General features: G+C 53.1%; 3 protein-coding genes across 11 annotated transcripts; 1 reads left to right on the forward strand and 2 right to left on the reverse strand.

The window, feature by feature from the left end:
- Positions 1–36: 36 nt before the first annotated feature.
- TP53I13 (tumor protein p53 inducible protein 13) lies at positions 37–4,016 on the reverse strand. Of its 7 annotated transcripts, XM_057536148.1 has the most exons (8): positions 3,807–4,012; positions 3,546–3,614; positions 3,270–3,311; positions 2,126–2,224; positions 1,497–1,625; positions 1,160–1,360; positions 494–1,049; positions 37–407 (listed from the first exon to the last, which is right to left on the reverse strand). In XM_057536148.1, the coding sequence occupies exons 1-8, from the start codon at positions 3,876–3,878 to the stop codon at positions 295–297; spliced, it is 1,281 nt and encodes a 426-aa protein (XP_057392131.1). In that variant the 5' UTR covers positions 3,879–4,012; the 3' UTR covers positions 37–294. The 7 variants fall into 7 exon arrangements, with proteins under 7 accessions (XP_057392131.1, XP_057392135.1, XP_057392132.1 ...); XM_057536152.1 differs by lacking the exon at positions 1,160–1,360 and having other exon boundaries at positions 3,807–4,016; XM_057536149.1 differs by lacking the exon at positions 3,546–3,614 and having other exon boundaries at positions 3,807–4,013.
- Positions 4,017–4,134: 118 nt separating this feature from the next.
- On the reverse strand, positions 4,135–5,994 carry LOC130706031 (atherin-like). 3 transcript variants are annotated; one of them, XM_057537062.1, is made up of 2 exons: positions 5,746–5,994; positions 4,135–4,432 (listed from the first exon to the last, which is right to left on the reverse strand). In XM_057537062.1, the coding sequence occupies exons 1-2, from the start codon at positions 5,992–5,994 to the stop codon at positions 4,265–4,267; spliced, it is 417 nt and encodes a 138-aa protein (XP_057393045.1). In that variant the 3' UTR covers positions 4,135–4,264. The 3 variants fall into 3 exon arrangements, with proteins under 3 accessions (XP_057393045.1, XP_057393046.1, XP_057393044.1); XM_057537063.1 differs by lacking the exon at positions 5,746–5,994 and adding an exon at positions 5,146–5,632; XM_057537061.1 differs by lacking the exon at positions 5,746–5,994 and adding an exon at positions 5,050–5,632.
- ABHD15 (abhydrolase domain containing 15) lies at positions 5,993–13,700 on the forward strand. Its single transcript, XM_007183953.2, has 2 exons — positions 5,993–6,873; positions 8,915–13,700. Exons 1-2 carry the CDS (start codon positions 5,993–5,995, stop codon positions 9,438–9,440), a joined length of 1,407 nt encoding a protein of 468 aa, XP_007184015.2. The 3' UTR covers positions 9,441–13,700.
- Positions 13,701–15,687: the final 1,987 nt, after the last annotated feature.

A 15,687-nucleotide genomic window follows, 5' to 3' on the forward strand; every position in this document is an offset into this window, starting at 1 on the left:
TGTCTGTGTGGCAGATGCACAAGCTTAACTCCAGGCTCTACTAAAATAATTTAATAAGAAAAACGGAGTTTTTGCAACGGAGGCTGAGACAGCTCCTTTTTCTCTCCTCCCTCTCCCCCTCCCCATCCCTCCCAGCAAACCACACACTAAGGACCAGGCCTTTTGCAGCGCTTAGGCAGGACTGCGCTATCTGGCCACCAGGGGGCGGCCCTGCGCGCGGTCCACGTGGCGGAGGTCGCAGCCTCCCGGCGGGAGGAGGAGCCAGACCTGCCACAGTGGCAGGGCTGGGGCAGGTCACTCGGAGCTGTCCCCATCCGGGCCGCTGTCCGGCGTGGGTGGGAGGAGGGGTCTCCGGCGGGAGCGCTTGACCCGGCGAGGGGGCATCAGCAGCCTCCGCTTCAGCACCGCTATGGGCAGGGTGGGGAGCAGTCAAGGGCAGGGAAGCCATGGGGAGGGGAGCGCGGCGGAGCAGGTGAGGAGGGGAACTTCTCACCAGCCACTGTGTCCTGGCTGTCCACTGTGGGCTCCCAGTAGATGCTCTCCCCACGCCTGAAGTTTCGGTGCAGCCGCGTGCAGAGCGTGGCCAGGGTGAGCAGCACCAACAGAAAGGTCAGGGCCATGGCAGCCCAGGCGGCCTCCTCTGTGCGCGGGGTGGGGCCCCGGGCTGCCCGCGGAGGCGCTGCTGCCCGAGCGGCCGGGGAAGCCTGACTTGGACAGGCACAGACCCCTGGGCTGCTTTGCCCTTTGGGCACCTGAGCCTCTAGCCTGGAACTGACATTGCTTCCAGGCCCCCCAAGCAGCAGTGGGCCGGTGGGCACAGATGGGGCATTATCCCTTGCACCCTGGGGTCCCAACATAGGCTGCTTGGCCTCCATGCTCCGTGGGGAAACAGAGCGGAACCTCAGGGCTGAGGGGGTGGGCTGGAGACCAAGGGCAGCCCGCAGCCCACGCCTCTTGGCACCACTAGGAAAGAGCTGCGTAGGCCCTCTAGATGCCACCTCTACGCCTGGGGGCCTCCAGCTCCGCAGCGTAAAGGCCAAAGCCGGGGCCTAAGAGGAGAAGAGACAGCAGTCACCCTTTCCCTGCCCAGATTACCCAATGACACCACCACCCTGGGCCACCAACCCAAAGACCATCAAGCCTGGCCAGCACCCCTCACCTGCACGCACCCTCTCCGGCACAGCCTCCCTCTGCCCGGTGCTGGCACCAAGGGATAGGGCCCAGAAAAACTGTCAGAGCGAAACCATGCTTTCTCCTTCTTTTGCTTCCGCCGCCTCCTCCTCTTCAGCCAGTGGGCAGCCCAGGCTGGCTCTACCCATGCCATCTCCAGTGCCACCCCCCATGCTGCCAGTACCAGGGGCTATGAAAGGAGGTAACTGTTAGAGCTAAGACAAAGATGGGGAGCAAGCAAGAGGAGGCCCTGAATTCCCCTTGCCCTGCACGTGGGGCTGCAGCCTCTGCCAGTGCCAGACAACCACCTTTCAGCAACCACTTACCCGATCCTGGGTGAGACTGGAGTCAGGGGCCAGTAAGGGCTGGGCCACGCAGATGTGGGCCAGGAAGGCAAGCTGGAGCTTCAGCCAGGGGTGGGCACAGGGATGGTAGAGGAAGCTGACATCCTCAGCCTGGAGGAAAGGCATGGAGACATCAAGCCAAGTCCCTCCCTAAGAATCCCAAGTTCTCCCATCCTGGGGAGCCAACTTAAAGGGACTCCCAGGATGGCCAGATGACCCTTCCACCTTCAGGGCTCAGGAAAGGACAAAGGGCCCTAGATACTGGCGTGCACCCCCTCTTGCCTCTGAGCATTACTTTCATCCCTCCTCTCCACGCACTGCCACCCCTCAAAGCTCACAACTTCTGTGACAGCATGCGTGGTTAACCCTGCCAGACCCAGACCACACTCTTTAGATATATTTCTCTAGACCTGCCACGGTGGCTCTACAGGTTCCCAGTCTAGACTGTAAGCACTCCCCAAATAGAGACCAGCTCTTCTATGTATTGACCCATCTATATATTCAATCTCATCTCCCCAACGCATCCAAATACAGGGCACAAAGGCAGCAGGTGCACAATCTCAGGATGGAAACACTTCATCAATTATTAATTATTCTTTGATTGAGCTGACCTGACGCTCAGCACTTGTGTCAGATGCTGTAGGAGATGCCAAAAGAGAACTCCTGGACTCCGCTTGCAGGGAATACAAAGGAAACTCAGGGGAACAGAACTAAACGCAAATGAAAGAGCAAACTAAGAAAACTCAAAGTGATTAGTTGTTAAATTACAAGAGATAGATTATAAGCATTACACAAATTTGGAGAAGGTGATGAATAAATAAGGGCTGATATGATCAGGCAAGGTCTCAAGAGAGAGCTGACTCCTATGCTGGGCTTTGAAGATGGATGGGGATGGATGGCAGGAGGGCAGGGAGCTGCCTCCTTCAAGTCAGGATACGCCAGGTGTTGAGGTTAATAAGCAGGTGAAAAAGTACAGCGGTGTGAATAAGCCTCGAACTCATATGTGTGGTGAGCAGACCAACAAGACAAGAGGAACCAAAGATGTGGGGAGGTTGGACGAGGTTTACTTAACGAGGTAGAGCCTGAAAAACTAGACAGGGGAGTATGGCCATGATAAGGTGAGAAATAAGGAGCCACTGGTTTCTGAACAGTGGAATGAAAGGGTTGTTTGGGAAAAGGAATCAGGTAGGTGGCATGAGCTCTTTTGGCCTGGAGCTATTACAAGGATCAAAAAAAAGATATTTCAGAAGGAAAACCAAAGGGACAGAGAAGCTATCCAACCACTGGCAATGAAAATAGGCAGCCACACAAGGTGAACCCACAGTTTGGTTGGTAACCTGAGGTACACACACTCCTTACAGCTTCCTATTTTCCAAAGTGCTGTCCCACACTATTTGTTAACTCCTCATGGGGAGGGACGTTACTAATAACCTCTCTTACAGAAAAATGAGGCCCAGAGAAGTCAGGAGACTTCCAAAGTCACACAGCAGAGCTGGAGCACAGGTTGTTTTTTCCTACTACCCTCAGAGTTTCCCTTGCAGCCTCCTGCCCACACAGCCAACTACTCAACAGGATTCCTGACAAGCACTGCAGAGGACCAAGGCCTGTGGCTCACTGTCCGGGGACTAAGAACGTTGCCTCTTACTGGGGGGAGTGATAAAGAATGGAGCTGGTGAGCAGAAAAGGTGGAGAAAGCCTGCGAGGAGCTCGCTGTTTACAGTGCAGACACTGAGGATGCCTCCTGCTTGTACTTACCTGCCGTGGACTCACCCGTGTGTAGGTCACTCTTGGCGACACCTATACAGGGGGAGAGAAGAGAGATTAGAGCCCCCGGGGGACTCTGGGGGGGTGGGGGGTGGAGAGAGGACAGCAGGCCCGTGACGTTACGTTGGAATGGAGACGTTGGTGACTTGAGGGCTGGAGGAACCGGCAGAGGTGCTCAGAGGGTGGCTGTGGAGGGTGCCGCGAGGCCAGGGCGGGACTGGGCTGCCCCTTCACACTCCTCTCTCCCACCGCCCTCCAGGCACCCACCTGTGGGGGCAGAGGCCACAGGCCCTCGGGACAACGGGCTCCCGCCTCCTCAGCCGGCTCAGCCACCACCTGTGGGTTCAAGGCGCAGAAGAGCTGGGGCGTTTGGCCTCGGCGCGGGCTCTGCCCTCTCCCTCCCAGGCCCAGCCCTCCAAGGGGAGAACTCCTAGTCTCCTCTCCGCGCGCCACTCCTTCCAGCACGAACTTTTGGCAAAGCGCTTTGAGATCCCGGGCCGAAGGCTTCTCGGGAGCGGGTCGCCTTACCTCACTGGGACCCAGGAGCCCCGCCAGGGCCGCCAGGAGCAACAGTTGGGGCGGAGGCGGAGGAGGCGCCATCCCGGCCCGCCCCAGCACTGCCCGCAGCCCAGCAAGCCAGGGAGCGCGCGCCGCCTGGCCCTGCCCCCGCGCACCCACGCCGCCCGCGTGCCCACGTAGACCCCGGGCTCGCGCGCGCCGTCCCGCCCCGACCCCAGACCGCGCGCCGCGATTCCCCAGGCTCGCGCGCCCCTCGCCTCGCCTCGCCCCGCCCCGCCCCGCCCCCGCAGCTCCGGCCCACACTCGCCGGGTCCCCGCCCCGCCCCAGTGCCCGCCCACAGCCCGGGACAGTGCGCGCAAGCGTCCTCAACCCCAAGGCGGAAAAGTTCGGAAGCCGGTCTCCTGCGCGCCGCACTGCGAGGCAGGCGGGACCACCTCCTTCGCCCGGGCACTCGTCTCAGCGGGTCTCAGCGGGTCTCCGCGGCCTGCCGGGCGCAGCTGCAGCTCCTGGGTGGAATCTTGGAGCGGGGAGGAGGGCGGGAATTGGTATTCCACTGTGAACTGGGTGGCCCAGGAGGGGAGACGGGTCCGCTCCTTCGGCAAACCCGCTTCAGACTTATCAGTGTGACCTGCATCTAGAAGAGGGACAGAAGCCTGAAGTCCGAGCTGCAGAAGGAAGAGGGTCCCCACTCTAGAGCTACACCTTCATGCCATCCCACTCTTGCCCTCGCAAATAGCGCCCGAACCCGGAGGAGTCTCCGAGGGTCTCAGGCCTCCACGTTCCCCAGACCCAGAAGTCCCAGGAAGCTGGAGCCGGGCTGGGGGCTGCTTTCTTGCCCACGTCCTCCTCCGCTTTCGTAATTAGCCCAGCGGGGACCAGCAGATGCCCAAGGAGACTTTGGTCACCGTGAGGTGGAGTCACAGGCCTCGCCCCCAGCAGGGAGCGCTGGCCAGACGTCACCTGCAGCGGGTGCCCGCTCTGCCGCCCTCTCCCCGGTGCCCTTCTCCTTGGCCCGGCTCAGGATTTTGAGGAAAGACGGGAAAGTGGGTGGAGGGTGAGAGTTGAAATGCCCAGCCCAAAACTTTGAAATAGAGCAAGACCGTCTCCCACATAGCTGTGACTTGCAAGGGGTATTTCTTACCCTTCCCCCATTCCCCGGTAATTGCCAGTTATTGGGCTGATGAAGGGACTGCCATCTATCCCCTGCCACGGCCGGGTCGCGGGGTGATAGGCATCCCCCTCCAAGGGCACCTGAGTGCGTCTTTTCCTCCAGCTTATTCTCGGAGGTTTGGGGCTGTTTCTTTTGGGAAGTCCTTCCTGGGGAGCGGTGTTGAGGATTTCCTCTACCTGAAGCCAGGTTCCAGGGGAGCCCCACGCTCCCGGGCGGATCGGCACAGCGCACTAATGCAGGCAAGGGAACGAGCATTCCCCGGCACTCCAGCCTCCCGCTGCTAACCCGCGGTCGGGACACGACGCCGGCCCTGGCCCTCGCTGGCCCTGAGCCGGACCCCCGCCCGGCCGGGTTATTGCGCAGTTGCGGGTGCCCGCGGGGCCGAGACAAACACCGAGGTCAGAGAGCACAGCCGAGGCCGGCGACGGAGGTGCGGGTGGTGGCTCCGGCTGCACTGCAGCCACCCCGCGGAAGCCCAGGAGCCCGCGCCGGGAGCTGCGGTTTATTCACTTCTCCCTTTTGCTACTTCTCAACAGCGGCCCCTGAGGGCGCAGCGACGCAGGTCTCCCCGGTAGCTGCACACCCTACACACCACGCGGGACGGAGGGGCGGGGGCAGAGGATTCTGAGACTCATCCCCGTCCCCCAAGCCTCGGTCTCCAAGTCTCCCCACTTCTCCGCCCCCCACACCCCACTCCTCGGCTTGCTGCCCTCCCCACTCCCTTCCGCCTCGCCGGCGCGTCCTCGCTCCCTCCCCGTGGCCTCCGCTCCTTTCACCTCGTGCTCCTGCTTGTCGCAATCACTGTACAAAGGGCCGTGGGCGGGAGTGGGGGGCGGGTGAGGGGAGCCTGGACCGAACTGGCTGCCTCTGCGGGGCCGCGGCCAATCCGGAGTGCACCCCCTCCCTCCCCGCGGGAGGGCCCTGGGCAGCCGCCGCGGCCCGGCGGAGCCGCGGCCAGAGCGGGGAGCTCGCCAAGGGGACGTCCCCGCCGCTGCTGCCCGCCGGGGGCTCTCCGGCCTCGCCATGCCGCCGTGGGGCGCCGCCCTCGCCCTGCTCCTGGCCGCGTTCGCCCTGCTTGGCCTGCTCGCCGCGCTGCTGCGGCGCCCCGGGAGGCGCGCCGTCGGAGCGAGGACCCTGCCGGGGGCGCAGGGCCAAGACCACGAGGAGGAGGTGGACGGCGCAGGCCCCGCGGACCAGTTCAGCTACGGGCGTGAGCCTCTGCCCGGCGGGTGCAGGCTCATCTGTAAGCCGTCGGCGCTGGCCCAGTGCCTGCTGCGCGCCTTGCGACGCTCGACAGCGCTGGAGCCGGGCCCGCGCTCCTGGCTCTCCGGGCCCCACCTGCAGACCCTCTGCCATTTCGTGCTGCCGGTGGGGCCGGGGTCCGATCTGGCCCGGGAGTACCTGCAGTTGGCGGACGACGGGCTGGTGGCCCTGGACTGGGTCGTGGGACCTTGCGCCCGGGGCCGCCGGGTCACCAATGCCGGAGGCCTCCCGGCGGTGCTGCTGGTGATCCCCAATGCCTGGGGACGCCTCACCCGCAACGTGCTCGGCCTCTGCTTGCTGGCCCTGGAGCGCGGCTACTACCCGGTCATCTTCCACCGTCGCGGCCACCACGGCTGCCCACTGGTCAGCCCCCGGCTGCAGCCTTTCGGGGACCCGTCTGATCTCAAAGAGGCCATCACTTACATCCGCTTCCGACACCCCGCAGCCCCGCTGTTCGCGGTGAGCGAGGGCTCGGGCTCGGCGCTGCTGCTGTCCTACCTGGGCGAGTGTGGCTCCTCCAGCTACATGACCGGTGCAGCCTGCATCTCGCCGGTGCTATGCTGCCGCGAGTGGTTTGAGGCCGGCCTGCCCTGGCCCTACGAGCGGGGCTTTCTGCTCCACCAGAAGATCGCCCTCAGCAGGTGGGTAACAGAGGCTGCAGATGAGCAATGGGGGAATAGAGGTTTGGGGCTGAGAAACGGCTCTGTCTGGTTTTGAATCAAACAGGTTTAGGGCAATTTGGGCAAAGTTCTCCTCACATACTTCCTGAAGCGTCCAAACCCTCTAGTCTGGACAGAATCAGGGAAGCAGGTTTAAAAGCCACAGACGGACTCAGCATCATTAGCTAGAGCAGGGACTCCTGACCTGGGGCCCCCTGGCCTCACCTCGGCCCCACCGTGTCCTAGCAACCTGAGCACCTGCCCCACCCGCCGCAAGAGGCAGCACCTGACACGTACATCGCTTAGTCCATAACTTGTCAAATCAGCAAAGAGGGCTCTGGAAGCAATTGTGACTGGTTATCTGTCCAGAATGTTTCCTCTGAGCCTGGAGGTGACAGGAAGCAGAAATTTGGTGGTATTTGATTTATTAAAATTCTTTAGACCTTACAGATGTTTTGCATATTCCCAGGTATATACTCAATATTTAATGCAAAAATTTTAAGAGTATTTAAACATTTTTTTTTTAATCTCCAAAAAGAAAAGAATCTACCACCAGGGTGACAGGGGAGAATTTTCCACTGAGAAGGCCTGAGTGACATTCCCACAGCAAATAACCAGGCCTCTGCTTACACTGTTGTTTTCCTAGGAGATGGAAGAACGAGGTCAAAGACATGATGGCAGCAGTGTGGTGTGGCAGAAAGACCTGGGATGTGGGGTCAGACCCACTTGGGTTCAAATCCTGAATTTCCAGCAAGTTAGCTAACCCCTTTGAGCCTCACTTCCCTCTTCAGTTAAATGGAGTTTATAATAACCACTTCCCAAGGTGGTTATAAGCATGAAATAAGATAACGAAAGTAAGGGGCCTGGCACCAATACATGGTGACAATTGTGATTTCTCTTTCTTTCCTTGCCCTATTTTGCCTCCTGTTCTAAGAAGGTCAACCCTGAGCTCAGCAACAGCCCATGTGCTACCATGGCAACCCAGAGCCGCTGGAACAGTCCAGGGGCAAGGTACTCTCACATGGCTTAACTGCCAGTTTCCATCCCCAAATGACCACCCTCAGTGCTGACCCTGGGCACCAGCTGGAGGATAAGGCAAGGGAAGTGGAGAGGAAACCTGGGCCTTTAGGAACTGCCCTGCCAATGGAATTTTGGGATTGCCAACTTGGGGCAAGCCTCTTTGAATGTTTGCAGGAAACACCTATCCAAATTCAGCTGGCTAAGACTGAACTAACCCAAATAAAGGACTGAGCTGCCCATCCTGGCCTCCTGGTCAGGGTGCCAGGCCCTCTCCAGGGAGGTGGAAACAGCAAAAGATGTCCCTCTTTCCCAGAGCAGTTGCTCTCAGGCTCCCATTTGGGACCTCACCCAATTAATTACACTCCCAGTCACTTCCTCCGCCACTCAGCCCTCTCTAGGAATACCTGCCCCACTGATCAAGGACACACTCATTTGTCATCAGCTGGATAGCATATTATCTTTTAAAAAAGCAAACAAACTAATACAACTTAAAGTAAAATGTTAATGTTGGGGGATGTCACTTGCTGGTTTGGATAGTCTAAGCCACTGAGTTCTTCCAAGAGAGGTTCAGGAGGTGACAGTTCATAGCAGGTTCCCTACAGAGGGTCAGAAGATGAGGTCTGGAGGAGAGCTGTTGCAATAACTCAGAGGCTGTAAAGTCAAATGCTGCCCCGGGGCTGGGGAGGTAATGCCATGAATGACTGTCCTGGTAGAAACTGTAACACAGGAAGGAGGGAGGAAATACCCTGATTGTTGCCATGCCAGCCTATGTCGCCAGATCTCCCCATTTCCCTCGAGAAGCCAGATAGCTGCATTTTATGTGAAATCTCCTGATTTTAAATGATGGCAATGACATGGAAGTTTTTAAATGTATTATATGGCCAAAGAAAGCCTCTGTGGTCAGAATCTGGCCTGTGGGCTGCCACTCTGTAACTTCTGCTGTCAATTTATTTTCCAGTTCTTTCCTCTTTCCTTCCTTCCCCATTCAACTTCTTTCTGCCAGGTATGCCACAGCCCTGGAGGACACAGTGGATACTGGAAAACTTTTCAGGAGCCGCTCCCTGCGAGAGTTTGAAGAGACCCTCTTCTGCCACACCAAGAGCTTCCCCATCAGCTGGGACACCTACTGGGACCACAACGACCCCCTCCGGGATGTGGATGAGGCAGCCGTACCTGTGCTATGCATCTGTAGTGCCGATGATCCTGTGTGCGGGCCCCCAAACCACTTTCTGCCAACTGAACTCTTTCACAGCAACCCCTACTTCTTCCTCCTGCTCAGCCGTCACGGAGGCCACTGTGGCTTCCTGCGCCAGGAGCCCTTGCCAGCCTGGAGCCACGAGGTCATCTTGGAGTACTTCCGGGCCTTGACTGAGTTCTTCCGAACGGAAGAGAGGATGAAAGGGCTGAGCAGGCGCCGAGCTTCATTCCTAGGGGGCCGGCGTCGCTGGGGAACCCTGCCAAAGCGGGAGGTCTCTCCCTCTTCCAACCTGGAAGAGATCTTTAGCTGGAAGAGATCGTATACAAGGTGAGACCTGACCCAAGAACCCGCCAGCCCTGCGAGGAAGAACAGAGCTGGGCACGGCTGAGTCCTGAAAAGGCAGTGAGGACTGAATGGGGCAGGCAGCTTCAGCTCTTTGCCCCTGATTCAGCCCCTTCTCTCTTAAACTGGTCTGTGGAAAGAGATGGAACTTCCAGCAAGCTAGCGTTCATTTGCCCCTGAGCAGAACTCCTGCCCAGGCTCTGCTCTACAGATGCCAACTCATCCTGGTTCAGCAGCTGGGCATTCCCCGTCACTGTCCCCTGTCACCGACTTCATAAGCCAAAGAATATCTCCATGTATGTCCCTGGACTCAAGAGAAAATGCTCGCTCACAGCAAAGATACAGAGGAGATGAGTTTTGTGAGCCATTGGGCAGGTCTGTGCCACATAAATAATCAGCTCTGCGACGCTGGTTCTCAAGCTGGAGCCACTTGATGTAGGGAGGACAGGATGTTTGTGTCTCGATGCCACTTCCCTCATTTTTTTCTGCGGCTGTGGCGCTCTGCTGACTTCACGTGGTGGCAGATGTGGAAGCGGCTCACAGAGCCAACGCGTCTTGCGTTGAGTGTGAGATAGGCCCATAGGCAGTAAGTGCTGTGCTGAGACTGGGTTGGGGAGGGCAACCAGCTAGAAAGCGTGAACGCCTGCGTCTGGAACACCAAGGGCCAGTCTTTTGGTTGAGTTCTGCAAGTCCTGACTGGGAGTGGGGCTGATCTGGGGCTTCAGCCTAGGACCTCAAGACTCACTAGAGAGATCCCAAGGATGATTTTAGGAAGAGGAAATCCTCGCAGGGTCTGCTTGGCCATGGCTCAAGGAGCCAGGCTCTCAGACATTCTAGCTGCTCCCTCCAGTACCATTTCGGGGGATTACTCCAGAGAGTTCTAGCGAGAGGTGTTTTTCTCCTGAGATGTGGGCTTTCTCTAAGTGGTAAAAGTATAAACCTCATATCTTAGGTGTTTTTTTGGTTAGTTGCCCTCTTTTCTGACACTACTACTAGTCTTTCCCTCTCCAGACCCTGGAGGGACATCTGGGACCAGAGAAAGCAAACAAAATTTCCAAGAGATTGGCTAGAGCTGACTCAGTGATTTATGAATATTTCACATTGCCATGCTTTTTCTGCTCAGTTATTCAAAAGGCCATCCATGTAGATGCAGGAAAAGCTTCCTCCTGGATCTGACCACTCAGTGACTGATAGGCTCTTTGGTTTTATGAGGACTAATGCTTAAGATCAGAGTAAAATAAGGCATTGTACAGATTGACCCACACCTTGGTTTGGATTAGGCCATTAAGCAATACAATAGGACATCCAGTTCCTCCCAGAAAAGCTTTGCCCTGAAGTTTTAATTGGTCATCAAGAAAGAAGGCACCTGTTTTGACAGGAAGCTCCATACTGGCCTCACAAATACCAAAGCAATTTGAAGAAGGAGAGATGTTTACCAAAAGCCATATCCTAAGGCTTGGTATGAGGAATTTCTGGGGCCATCATTTTAGGTTTGGATAATTTTAGCCCATCCTTGTTCCTCTGGATCAAATAAGAAGAAACTCTGAACTATCCAAGAATCTAAACTGAAATGCAGACAACATTCAATTGTCTAAGGCACATTATCCTGTCATGAAAAAATTCCCTCCCTCCTTCCCCACTTCTTGTTCCTCCTCCTCTGTGTTCCTCATCTAACATTCTCTCACCATTTCTGAGCAGGAGAGATAATAAGGAAGTGAACCCTAAAGAAGCTGTTGTACTTCTGGTTAACGCCTTGGTATAAGGCTTGGCAAAGAAGAATTACTGACATCTGGCCAGCCCCCTCCCCCAGCATCTGGTACAGTGGGGATTTCAGTTTATTAGGTCTTGCAGTCCCATATGCAGGACCCTATAATCATTCAGAACTCACTGCAAAATGGGGAGCAGTCCAGTGGTTTTTAACCACCCCCCACCCTCACCCCCCAGGATTAAAGGGCCCCTAAGGGCTAAAATCCAGATTGTTTCTCTAGCCCAGATACCACGGGACTCTGGTTAAGATAATAGCTTTTGGAGAAATCATGGTTCCTTTTTTACAGGAAAGCCAGCTTGTGGGGTGGGGTGGGGGAGGATATATATATATATATATATATATATATATATATATATATTTTCCAGTTATAGTCTTAAAGCTCTGTGAACAGCAGAACAGCCCTTGTCCCTTGGATCCCCTTGGATCCACAGCCCTAATGACCTAAACCCTAAAGTATTTCTCCTCCATGCCCCTGTGCCAGAGGTACTCATAGCCATTCTCAGGAAGCTACCTCTCTCTCATCTTCTCATTACCATTTGGTGACATCACTGCTTTTCAAGCCATTTTTGCCAAGAAAGCGTAGTTCCTGTTCAAGCAGGTTTGGGTGACCCTGTCCTTCAGTCTAACGACGAAGGAATCACCCAAATTGGCTCTGCTTTGGTTAATAGCTAATTATATGAAACCAGATGGAGGAACCCCAGGCACACATTCTGAGAGAATGCATGGCCCTAAAAACAAGTGACAGGGCTTCCCTGGTGGTGCAGTGGTTGGGAGTCTGCCTGCTAATGCAGGGGACACGGGTTCGAGCCCTGGTCTGGGAAGATCCCACGTGCCACGGAGCAATTAGGCCTGTGAGCCACAACTACTGAGCCTGCGCGTCTGGAGCCTGTGCTCCGAAACAAGAGAGGCCGCGATAGTGAGAGGCCCGCGCACCGCGATGAAGAGTGGCCCCCGCTTGCCACGACTAGAGAAAGCCCTCGCACAGAAACGAAGACCCAACACAGCCAAAAATAAATAAATAAAAATTAAAAAAAAACCAAAGTGACAAATTATGAGTTTGGGGAAGCAAGAAACAAACAACAAAACAAACAAAACCCAAAGAAGTACCACTGAGTTGGGAGTTTTCCAGGTAGCAAGTCTTTGGCAATCCTCTCAGGTCTCATTCACTTGCTTGCCTCCCTTTTGGTCTCTTCATTATTTATAAACACCTTCAAATGGTAAAGGGGGAAAAGAAAACACAACCCAATTACAATAAAGGAGGCATAATCTCAGACCTGAGTTATCTGTCTCCACCCACTGGATCAGAATGCAGGAAGCAGACAACTGCTTCTCAAGGTTTCCTTGAGTCCTACTAAGTTCTGACCTCTGATACCAAAGACTGTGCTAAGCTATAACTTAATTCTCTTAAAGATTTAGTATTTTATGTATTTATGCATAGGTTTCCAAGGTGGCTTGGCCAGAGATGACAATAATAAAAAAACATAGCACCGAATCCTCATTTTGAGGTGTCATCTCTGTTTTGAGTGAAGATATCCTTGCTAAGACTTGAGTACTGTTAGAAAAGAGGTCTTGACACAGGAAGTGTCATCTTAGCTTTATATATAACCTCAAAACCACCCCAGAGTCAGAAGTTCCTCTGTACTCATCTTCCACCCAGACCACAGGATCCTTTGTCAGTCAGTCACCCTTAGTAATGCCATGGTTTCTTCCTTTAGAAATGAACTTTAGTATAAAGTTCCCTCCCTGATTAAACAGGCAGATATACTTGGCCACTTTGGCAGAACTTGCCAATGATACCAATGAGTCAATGATACCAATGATACCAATGATCCTACAGCCAAGCCACAGAAGATGGCATCAGAAACTGTTTTCACTAGTTATGACAGTTTGTAGAGTTAAGATTAAGAAGCTATACCTAGGGAGTGTCTGAGTGCCCAGGGATGGAATGAATGCCTTAGGAAGCAGCAGGTCCCACATCATTGGTGGTATACACAAGCTAGACTGCTCCTAGGCACGTATCATGGAGGGGACATGTGCTGAGAAATAAGGGTGGCCTACATTAGATATAAGGTCTCTTCTCATCCGAGAGTTGGTGACTGGAAATAATGCTAACGAGCTCAGTTGTAACGACTTCTGGTTGGTTTATGGGCTTGAGGATCAGATCACAGACCTGATCCAAATTCTGGGAGTTGGGATATGACATAAAGATTTTAATGAAAATAACCCTACCAAAGTGACCAGAGGATGTTTTAAGACATCTAATAATTATGCTCTGAAGTATCCAGGAAGAGCTAGAAGTTTAGAGGAAAAGTAGAATTTCATTAAAAGAAACAATAAAAGATATTAACACTTAAAAAACAAATGTCTCTGGCTCCTCCAGCCTTCCTGTGTAATAAGGTATCTTGCTCTAGTGTCTATCACTAGTGAGACTGAAGAAAAAATCCTCTCAGCTTGTTTGCCTCTGAATAATAAATTGCAGTCTCCCTGCAACAATGGAATGTCATTCTTTTTTAAATCTCCACAAACAAATGTGCTGTTTGTCTTCTTAAGTCCTCTATGTACTGAGCTGTGCTTACCTACCTGTGGAGTTAACGGAGCCTCACTGCACATTCTCCATTTGCTGGTTGTTGCTTCACTTCTATAGATCTAGGCTTGTGTCCCCTAACACTAACCAGCAGAACCTCTGTTTAATCAACAACCAGGCCTCCTGCTCTGGGCTAATAATTTCCCAGCAGGCTCAAAATTCCCTGATCATCAGTGGTACCTACATAGAGATATTTTCCAGTGGGCAATTAGTAATTTGTGTGTTGGATAGAGCACTGAAATAGTTTGGAGGTGCGGGTTCTAGTTTCTACTTCATTTGTGACTCATATGACTTTGGGCAAGTTATGAGTTGTTACATATGAAAAGACTGAGACTGTGAATAGGCCTTAATTACGGTCTGTTAGGCTATAATGAAATAGTAAAAGCAGATGGATCCCATTCTTCAAGCCCATTTAATTCCTCAACCAGAGCTCAAAGACCTCTATAATGAGGTGGCATCTGCTTTCAGATCAGAGTCTATATTCTAATTCTTGTAAGGCCAAGGATTTCCAGTTATTAATTCCACTGCAAAGTTGGGAAGGGCCTGGAAGAGCAGCACCTTTGAGGCTTACAAACTGGGTGCTGGCTTGCCCAATTGAGGACAAACTCTCCCCACCCTTTTCCCAAACACACACACACACACATGCTCTCTCTCTCTCTGATAACCATGTTACAGCTAATAGGTTATACACTGGTTCATTTGTTCCAGCCAAAAACCATCTGCTTTCCTATTTCTTGTAAGTGATGGTCAGAAAGGATGTGACTTTTAAGATCTCAGTTAGTAGTGATGGGGCTAAAGACCAGAACCCAAACCACTGCTCTTTATGCCATACTTTGCCTTTTCCTAGTCAATCACTGGCTGAGATGACAGTAAATAATGCTCATTTTGAACTCCATAATGTAAAGGGCGTTAACAAAAGGAGAAAGAATTTGTCTTCAGAGCTGCTGCACAACTCTTGTGGCGGAGCCAACATGAATCTGTAAACGGCACCCCTAAAGTTGTTTACTACATAGCCTGCAATAAACGACACCCTCAGCAGCCTTGTCTCCCTCCTATCCGTAAGAACAAGTATCTGAAAGTATAATTAAAGTCACTAATTGCCTAGGACATATATAGGAAAACCCTGGTTTGGCAGCTGGCATCACTGATAGCACTAACTTATAACCCTGGGGCTGTGGAGCTAGCCAACCACTGTGGTGATTTTTTAATTTATGTTAAAATTTCTTCTATATAAAAAAAATTTCTTTTATAGTCAGGTAGGATAGGCTTTAAACCCTAAGCATAACTCAGAGCATCTTTGATGTGTTTAGTCAATGACAGCATTTGTTTTGGGTTGCTGACATGGTAGAAGCACCTAACTCTCCTTCCACTGTAGTTTGAACAGCTCAATTGTGGGGATAAAGCAGAAAGAAATCTTGTTTTTTAAACCCCCTTTTAGCTCAACCAAATTCAAGGTGGGATGTTGGGAAATGCTGGAGATAGAACACCTGGAATCAAATCTTGGCTCTGCCACGTAGTTGTTTGACCCAGGCAAATTAAACACTACATAAATGCTAATTAATCTCAAAATAGCTCAGCATCAACATTCTAGGAGTTTAGAAGCTATGTTAAAAAGTTAAAAGTGCCATTTTTCTGATAGTCCTCTATTCAATAAAGTAGGTAATCTCAACTATACTTTTTAAAATGACACACTTAAAACTATTTTCTAATAGAAAAAAACATATAAACCCCAGCCCAAGAAACTCCTTCCCTCCAAATTAAGCCTTCTGACAAAGTCATTTTAACAGGACTGGATTAGATACTCTACCCCATTCAGGGCTAAAATGTGATGATTTTCAAATCTGGGAAGACGAACCCAGGTGAAACCACCTTGTGAAGCTTTGT

The sequence above is a fragment of the Balaenoptera acutorostrata genome, chromosome 20 (assembly GCF_949987535.1).
Source record: "Balaenoptera acutorostrata chromosome 20, mBalAcu1.1, whole genome shotgun sequence".
In the NCBI taxonomy this organism is placed as follows: Eukaryota; Metazoa; Chordata; class Mammalia; order Artiodactyla; family Balaenopteridae; genus Balaenoptera; species Balaenoptera acutorostrata.